Raw genomic sequence first — 9,176 nt, 5'->3', positions numbered from 1 at the left:
CCATACTAGGAAAGGATATCGCACTGGCAAAATATTTTGTTCACAGAATAAATAAAGTCAAGAACTCAAGATGTGATGGCTGGCTTGCTGCTTTACAGATAGATATGATTCAAGTCTACCAACTGACAAAGAACGTACATGTATTTATTAACCATCAATGTTCTAGCTGAGCACTATATAATTATTTTTACAATCAATATGCCTCGATATAGACAGCTTCTAGGAACATCTTTGAATGCAGATTGCGGGAGGTATACCCATTGCTGGCAGTTTGAATACCAAAAAAAGGAAGAAAGTAATTCAAAATGTGACATTATTGCTTATAGCAGCTTTAAGAAGAGAAACAACGTAGTGGTAAAATCAATTTATTCAGTTAGGCTTATTTAATACTTTATTTATTTATTAATAAAACGGCATAGAGGCTAAGCAAAACCCTTCAACAGGAAGTTGGCGGTCATGGACATTTCTCTCCAGGTGATTTACTCTAATAAAGAGATTTGATGCAAGACATTAGCTGCCACCCAACCAAATCCCAGTGCAGTGATACAATCTTTTCATAAGTGAACAGTGATGAAAATTCTATCTTGAGAAGAGGTCAGAGATATAGTGCCAGAAACAACTTGAGTCCAACACCGAGTGCTCTGTTGTCTTCTTCAGCAAACCAGCGCTGAGAGATGATTACTACTGTGCAGTGTGTAGGGCTAGGGAGTGATTGATTGCAATCCAAGAGAATTAAATATAAAAAGGAACTGTAAAACATTACAGCTGATGTTAACACAGTAGTCATATTGCAATTTATTTTCTTCTTTTTTTCTTAGATCAAATACAATCATTAGTTATTGGATTACTTCCAAAAAAGTTCAAACGTAAAATAGTACTTTGAGATTGTAGACAAATCTAGGAAAACCAGAAGATAATGGTCGTTTATTATAATAGCAAAGAAATAATGTAACTGCAAATGATTGAGCAATCAAAAACTAGCTTACATTACATAACAGTGTTAATATTTGCATTGGATTACATTTTGAAAGTAATCTTCTTGAGGAAGATTACTTTCAAAATGTAATCTGTACCTGATTTCATGCCACATTTTCTGTCTTTTCTCTGTTAGATCAGTTGTTCTTTGGCAATCTTTTTAATTAGCACAATACAAAGTTTCCTCCTTCCAAATCAAGAATAGTCAATCTATTCACTCACGTCTTATTAGCTTAGCTAAAATAAATCAAGATAAATAATTTGATCATGTCAAAAAATGGCCATACGTATACGTACCCGCTATATGTCTATGTACCCCTCCCCCAACCACCACAAACAGCCAGTCACTAGAAAAAGTGCAATTAATCCATTCCCTTCTCTTAATTTCATGGTCTCATGCCTCCCACGGTTCCAATGTGGGATGAGTCTCTTTTATTTATGTGGCTATGATGCAGTGTGCTCATTTGAGGGATCAGATTGAGGAATGTGAGGCCAGGAGCGATCGCAAAAAGGCACGTGGAGAGAATGGGTGTTCTCCTCAATAAGACACATGCTCCCAAAGGAGCAGCAGGAGAAGGAAAGGGGGGCGTATCGTTGTCACTCCTGTAGTTGGAACTGGAAGGAGTTGGAACTCCACTGGGTGGTGTCACAGTTAAGCATGGTACGCTCTGTGAAGGTCACATTCCCTGCCGCATCAATCAAGATGATGGTGTTGGTCCTTCAAGAAGGCAGGGAGACACAAAAAATGAATAAATATTTATGGGATTGGTGAATACCCGGATTGCAGTAATCAGATTACAACATAAACCCTAGCATCCCTATTTTGGGCTATTTGTTTTCCAAAGGGAATAAAATAAAATAATTCTCCCCAAACTAGCGAACACTCATAATGTGAGCTTGTAGAAACGTGCTTGTATAGGTGGAGGACACTGACCTTGTGCCATAATGAGGAGAACGAACACACACAGCTGAAAGGGCCTGGAGCATGGACTTGCTATAGCCTCCTTGACCCTGGCTTTCCTGAACAGGGTCTGGGGTGTTCCTGTTTACACACACACACACACACACACACACACACACACACACAAAAAAGGTTTGCCCTGAACAAGCCGGTTCAATCCCTGCCTGCCTGGCATCATAATCATGTGTCCTTAAACAAGACACAGAACCCCAAGAGTATGCAGGGCACCAACCTGCACAGTTGCCAATAATAAGCTATAAGTCACTGGTCCTCAACATGGGGTCCAAAGATATCCAGGGATCCTTGAGGGACTAGTCCGTGGTCTAGTCAACTCTAGTGCACTGGTTCCCAAACACTGGGTCTGGACCCATTTGTGGGTCGCAGACACATTTTTATTGGTCATTTAAACTTAAAGGACCACTTCACCACTGAACCGATGTTCATATAATTGGTCCTCACCAATTGGTCCTCAGTGACATCATCGATGGGGAATCCAAGCTAATAGAAACAGCAGGCTTTCTATTTCTGAAAAGTGGCAGGCTTTCTATTCCTGAAAAGTTGAAATGTAAAAATGGAAGCCATCGTTCTCACGATATAAAAAAAAACAACGAATATATATATATATATATAGTTGTTTTCTACCTTGTTGAAAAAATCTACCTGATGTCACTGGTGGACGGGTTTCTGAACTGCCCACAGCCCTCCTATGAGACGACACGGACTGAGTAGAACAAAATGGTGGTATTTTATCATGAACATTAGTGAGGACCAATTATATGAAGATAGGTTGAAAAGTGGTGAAGTGGTCCTTTAATTATCTATTCAATCGATCTACAAGCTCACAATGCAGCGCGATGCGCTGTGAGCTTGTAGATCTGCTATTTCCACTAGTTTGGGTCCCGGAGAGACAACACATTTCTCTTTTGGGTCACAGGCTAAAATATCGTCGAAAATATCGACGGCCCAACCCCCCAAGGGGCCCATGAAGAAAAAAGAAGAAGAGAAAAGTCAAGACGACGGTGAAAAGAAAGGCTCGGTCGCAGGCAGAATAACACCAAGGATTCGTCACTGATGTCACTGACTGACTGGTCTATAAACGGCTTCAAATCTGCACTTCCGTGCTAGAATGAATAAGAAGGATAGTGCACGGAGGCGCGGCCTAGGCTCCTGCAGGAGGTTTGCACATGCTCAGTGTAAACAGGAACTGCGATGATGGAGTGTTCCAGCAGAGGTGCTAGATAGAAAGCTCAATTTGTGATGTAAATAATGAGATCCAGAACAGTTGAGAATTAAACAGCAGTCACCCTTCCCTTTTCAAATGTTTTGTATCATCCACAGCACTTGAATGAACAGTATCCATGTTGCTTTGTCATTTCACAAAAATAAAAGTTTGACACATGTACTAAAGAACATGGAAAATCCACAAAAGAAAATATACAAAAACATTAACATTTAGTGAATGTACTTGTCCTTTATCTTTCAGTCTGTTATACACAACATTTTTTCCACAGTTATGAAATTGATATACTTTTTAAAATAAAAACAAAATCAACTTTGTACTATTCTCTTTTTGTGATATCCTTTTTATTATTTCAGTTCAGTGTCAGCAACTCTCATGCACCTCTAGCACCTCTGTTGTAGAGTTCTCATTTTCTGCCCGAACCGGCCCGGCCCGGCCCGGCCCGACATTTTAGGGCCGGGCCGGGCCCAAAAAATATGCTAATTAGCCGGGCCGGGCCGGGCCTCGGGCTCTGTGATTTTCCGTGATTTTCTTATTTTCTTTTTTCAAAAATGTTATTATAATAAAAATAGCAATTCTGTTATTTGTGTAATGTGTATGTAGGCTATATAGCCTACAAGTATGTATTTATTATGAAGAGGGCTGCGCTATGGCGATTAACTTGTGACAGGAGGAAGACGGAGGAGTGGAGGTGGGGGGCTTGGAATGGATTACTGACTGCGCAGGCAGAGAGAAGTGAACGGTGGGGTGGTTGTTTAATGTTTATACCGCTGGCTGGCCTCTGGTTTGCGGCGCACCAAATGAGCTTCAGTTCATAATGCTAAATGTTTTATAAATCAATCGGATTATCACACGATAGACTGCAACATAACAAAAACAGTTGCACTGAGCCATCTCGTTAAACCCAGCTGGCTGCGATGAATAACCTAATCATTAGGCCTAATCAACGTCATATAGTCACCAACGATCCATATTCTGTAGTGTATGATCTGACCACGCAATGTTACAGTCCACTGCAGGCTACAGGCTAATGGCTATTTGATTTACAAAATGATTAGTATTATAACCGCCGTCCCTCAGTGCGGCAGCGGCGCTCCTCGTTATATGTGCCCGATTTAAAATAACAGATCTCTAAGCTGTCGAGACACGCCATGAGCGGGTGCATGGATGGTTTGTAAACTTTGTAGGCTATGTTTGTTCTTTTGGACACCGAACGGGGACGATACTTGGGGTCTTGGACATAGCTTCACTTCAGAGGAAACGGGGAGCTACAGTACTCACCACCACTGGAAATGGAATCCATTAGAATGATATGGAAATGGTACATAAATGAGCTACATAAATCCTTTATTTCGGCGATAAGTCCATTGAACTCCGTTCTCACTCTCACACAGACACACACTGAAAGAAAAAAAAGACTTTATTGCATGGCCAGCGCAGCAGCATGCGCCGTCAGTTGTTCACTGAGGGCGCATGCTGCTGCGCTGGCCATGCAATAAAAGTGGCGTTCTTTTTTTTCTTTGTCGGGCTTTATAGGGCTTCGGGCCTAACATTATGGTATTTTTTAGGGCCGGGCCGGGCTTCGGGCTGACCCAGTTAGGGCCGGGCCGTGCCGGGCTTCAAATTGCGGGCCCGATGAGAACTCTACTCTGTTGGAACACTCCATCATCGCAGTTCCTGTTTACACTGAGCATGTGCAAACCTCCTGCAGGAGCCTAGGCCGCGCCTCCGTGCACTATCCTTCTTATTCATTCTACATGTAGCTTCCGTGTTGCATAACAGTGACACTGTTGGTATCTCTACCACAGGCTTGTTTCAATGAGTGTTCATGCATCTGCCTGTCAGCAGCACAACATAGATCAGCTGTAGCCTATTTTGTCACGTTCTGTCGCGCTAATGAAACACTAGATGGGATTATTATGTCATCCGTGTCAACATTCAAGTACAACTATCAGAAGAAGTAACCCAGGTAAAGTAAGTCACTCTGCAAGTTTAACTAAAGTTTTTTCCATCTGTCCAAAGTCATTTCTGAAAGCCTGCAGGCTGCAGCCCTGCACTTAAATACAGACATTACAGATGCATACAAATTGATTTAAACATACATACAGATTGATTTAAACATACATACAGATTGATTGAAAGTGAAACATACAAATTAATTTAAACATACATACAGATTGATTGGAAAAAAAAACGCTTGGGTACAGTTCAAGGAAGGTACAGTCAACTGTGTTTGGTACAATGAACCAAGACGCACCGTGTACAACTTGCAAAACTTTGAGAACCTCTTGTCTAGTGCATATCAAACTGGGTGTCCTTGGAATGGGAACATTTGACAATCACTGATATTACAACTAGCAGGACACGAGGCTGAAAATAAGTCATTGCTGTGTCACTCACTGCTCCTCGTCGTTGAGAACGGAGAGCAGCTCATGTACAAGGCCGTCGCAGGACAGTGACTGGTTACCCACCACGCTGGTAAACAGACGCTTGCCACGCTGGAGCTTCCTCCATGGCGTCTCGAGCAGAGAGTTGCTTAAACCATAGATTCCTGCTGGAAAGGACACAATCAAAACAATGATAGCACACACACACACACACACACACACACGATACACATTCATGTGTGAGATTTAATACACCATTTCTCAACATGGAGGTTGAGTAGTCCAAATGGACACTTACGAGTCTGTAACTCAGAGTGTACATTCAGTTAAATAAGCACTGAGGATTTTACAGTGTATAATAGACTGGGGTCCCAGAGATTTTAAAAAACGGTATCAAAGGGGCGTCCGTGGGGGCGTTGCGTACGGTGAGTCAGAAATTGTATACACTGTATCTGCTAAACTAAAGGCTACAACAGCACGGTAACAATCAGATAACATCAGTAGACCTAGCAGGAGAGACACAGCGTGAATTGATCAGTTTCTACGGTAACCATATTATAAAATACAGACCTGGTTTTAGATGAAGGGGTTTGGGGCTGCCTCTGTTGCCATAGTAACACATAATGTCTTCTTTGGCTCTGCATGAGAGACAGTGAGATGGAATACTATTTTAGAGACCAATTAAACGGCACATGTCTAATCACCAAGACCCTTCTAAGGCTCATCAAGTTTTTATAATGTTAAAAGGAAAATAAATTACCCAAATTACAGCAGCAACAAATCTTCAAGGGCAGTTTTTCTTCCAGGCATTATGCCAAATAGGGGCCATTGTCATTAGCAGTAACATTTAATTTCAAAAGCCCAGCACATCTGTACTTTCTTTCTTTAACAACTGATCAATTCTACTGGAAGACTCCAGTAAGCAGTCATGAATAAAACTGTTACTGTCAAAAAGTGTAATGACCAATTACAGCATGTTGTGAATCTCACAATGCAGAGTTCAATTTACAAAGGAAGAGTATTACAAACACCTTGCAATGCCTGAGATCATATACTTGCTTTGTTGAGTCTCAGAGTGCAGAGGAAATGTAGGCTCTCTGACATCAAGGGCAACCACTGCTGTTGTGGACTGAATAATACTACATCCTAAGATAAATCTTTGTACTGGGTCTCGAATTAAATTTGATAATTAATTTCACAACAGTCAATCCAGTATTGTCGGGATTACCGTAAATCAGAGACATTTGCCTGTCCGGGCTTCCACATTTATACATTAGCTCATGCCTTTCGTGTGCAGATTTTTGTGGGTTCAGGTACCAGTGCATTGAAATAGAAGTGAAGCAATCCCCCACCCCCCCTCACCCCAACAAACACCGGTTTAGCCTGGGCACCCCATTGTGTGTTGCCTGCCCTACACAATGTTTGTGCATTTGTTGCCATCCCTGATCTGAGTATTATCTGTTCTGTTGCTCTGCTGCCCAGTTGTCAGTAGACTGGTGTGTACTATAACAATACACGACAACTATTCACTTCACTGCATAAGACCACTTGCATCATGTCCGTCGTCAGACACAGTACAAACACAGTAGAATAGCCGAAAATGGATGAGCTACCAAAAAAGACCTTTTCCAAAGCCAAGTTCTTATTAGGGCAGATTCTATGGTCCCGGGTGTACCACTTGGCAGATGTTGTGGTAGTGTGAATGCTGCGTAGTGCGTACCGTTCCCGGGACCGGATCACCCAACCGTTCCCGGGACAACATGGAGGTAATCTCGGGACCGATTGAAGTGTACTCGGACACAGGTCGCTGCCCTTAGTTTTATGGTGATGTCTGGGTCATTTGCATGATTGTTCGGCTTATCTAGTGAAAATGTGTTTCCTGCAGCCAAAAGAATGTTCCCATGTTGACATAGGAGCATTCTTAATTCTTTCATACAACAAACCCTAGTGACCCTCGTGTTTTTCCAGACTCTTAGCCAAACTAATATTTTCTTCTATTCTTATAAGCGTGAACACAGCCAACACCACTTCACCCCCCAGTGCGCACATGCTGCATGGAAACCAGATGGAACTTAACTAAAGCCAAATAGTTTGTCAAGACTCTTTATCTGGGCGGTGGATTATGCCATTGCTGCCAAAAAAAGTTATGAAAATACGATTTAGATCTCAGAACGCACAACCTCAACTCCCCAAACCATCCGAGCCGCATTTACAGAGGGACAGGCCCAGCAAGGACATCTTATTTCTACACAGGTGTTCTACAGGTTAATTTGGATGCCGAGATGATATAACAGTGGGAGGCAGAGAGCCCACTGGGCAGAAGGAGACTGAGGAAGGAGGAGTTGGAACAGGGTATGTTTCTGTAGCACGTCAGTAAACTGTCTGGAATATGTCGTACTGAACTGTGGTCTGTGCTGAAGCTGCAATAATCTAGTTTCATGGACATCAGTTGTGCCAACGCTTCCATTGTGGTCAATTAAACATACAACAATCAAACATCTGGACAAAACAACAGAAACTACACAAAAATATAAATATAGACTACAGTAGATATTCATGATATTAACATAAAAGGAGGTGGGAGCCTCCTGGAGGATGTCACTCACAAGGAGTGAGCCGTTATAGTGTGTCGCAGTCCCGCCCCCTTTCATGACGACGCCAGGCCCAGGAAATAATTCCCAATGCATTTTTCCCATAGACATTTGGGGGGGGGGGGGGGGGGGGGGCGGGACGGGACGGGACGGGACGCACAGGAACACGCCCAGGGGGACGGGCCGGTTCCGGCGAGCCACCCCGCTTCTGAAACGGTTGAGAAATGACAGAAATCATCATATATACAGCTAATATGTGCGTGTGTGTTTGTGTGTTGCGCACAGGTGGTGAAAAAAACCATGCTGTTTTCGTGCTCAGACGCACCCACCCAGCCAGCCACCCAGCCAGCCACCCACCCACACACATAGCCCCGTAAGGGAGTGGTTGCACCACTCAAAAACAAGAAAATAAGAGTTAACCTGCCGTTTTCTTATTCTTTCTAATTATTTGTTCGGCCCGAAAAATTGTGTTTGTTGTCATGATTTCTCACAACTCCAGTTGGCTTTGTACGAGTCTTAAAAGTACTTTTTGAAATGAACGGGTTTCATTTCCTGGGCCCTGGTAGGGGGCGGGACTGCGACGCTCTATAACACTGGGGAAAGGCTATCAACGGTAGAAATTAAGCCAAGCTTTTTTTTTTATATATATATTTTATCCCACGATTTTGTAACCCATTTTTCACCCCTGTGTCAATCATCTAATGTGACCCTGGGCTCTACACACCCTCCACCAACCTAGTCCCCATACATGGGGGACAAGGGGAGAGCAACGGACTTTAACTCATGCTTCCTTCATGCTTGAGTGTCCATGTTGCTCCTTTACACCTGACAGGGGGGAGTTTCCCTGGTTGGACGTAGCGCGTGGAAGGAACACGTTATTCCAATCAGTTCCTTTCCCCTCCATCAGGCGCCCCGGCTGGCCAGGGGGAGGCAGTTTAGTGACCAGGATTACTGCATGTTTTTTGTGAGGGTACCTACTACCTACCCTAGGGGACACGGGGAGAACATGTTTAAAGCCAAGT

The 9,176-nt window shown here is 43.0% G+C and overlaps 1 protein-coding gene across 3 annotated transcripts in view; it reads right to left on the bottom strand.

Moving 5' to 3' along the window:
* Nucleotides 1-306: 306 nt before the first annotated feature.
* The window catches only part of tango2 (transport and golgi organization 2 homolog), a gene marked incomplete at its 5' end in the record, with an annotated part of 28,372 nt that continues 19,502 nt past the window's right edge, over nucleotides 307-9,176 (bottom strand). The window contains 4 exons of one of the 3 annotated variants that reach the window (XM_080766474.1): nucleotides 307-1,693; nucleotides 1,910-2,017; nucleotides 5,577-5,730; nucleotides 6,134-6,201. In XM_080766474.1, the coding sequence (XP_080622600.1) occupies nucleotides 1,573-1,693; nucleotides 1,910-2,017; nucleotides 5,577-5,730; nucleotides 6,134-6,201 (451 nt within the window). In that variant the 3' untranslated portion in view covers nucleotides 307-1,572. The remainder of the gene's footprint in view (nucleotides 1,694-1,909; nucleotides 2,018-5,576; nucleotides 5,731-6,133; nucleotides 6,202-9,176) is intronic. The other 2 variants (XM_080766472.1, XM_080766473.1) reach the window with 2 other exon arrangements.

Source organism: Protomyctophum bolini (assembly GCF_963924005.1).
Source record: "Protomyctophum bolini genome assembly, chromosome: 6".
NCBI lineage: Eukaryota > Metazoa > Chordata > Actinopteri > Myctophiformes > Myctophidae > Protomyctophum > Protomyctophum bolini.
The sequence above is the reverse complement of the archived record's forward strand: the minus strand, read 5'-3'. Positions and strand labels throughout refer to the sequence as shown.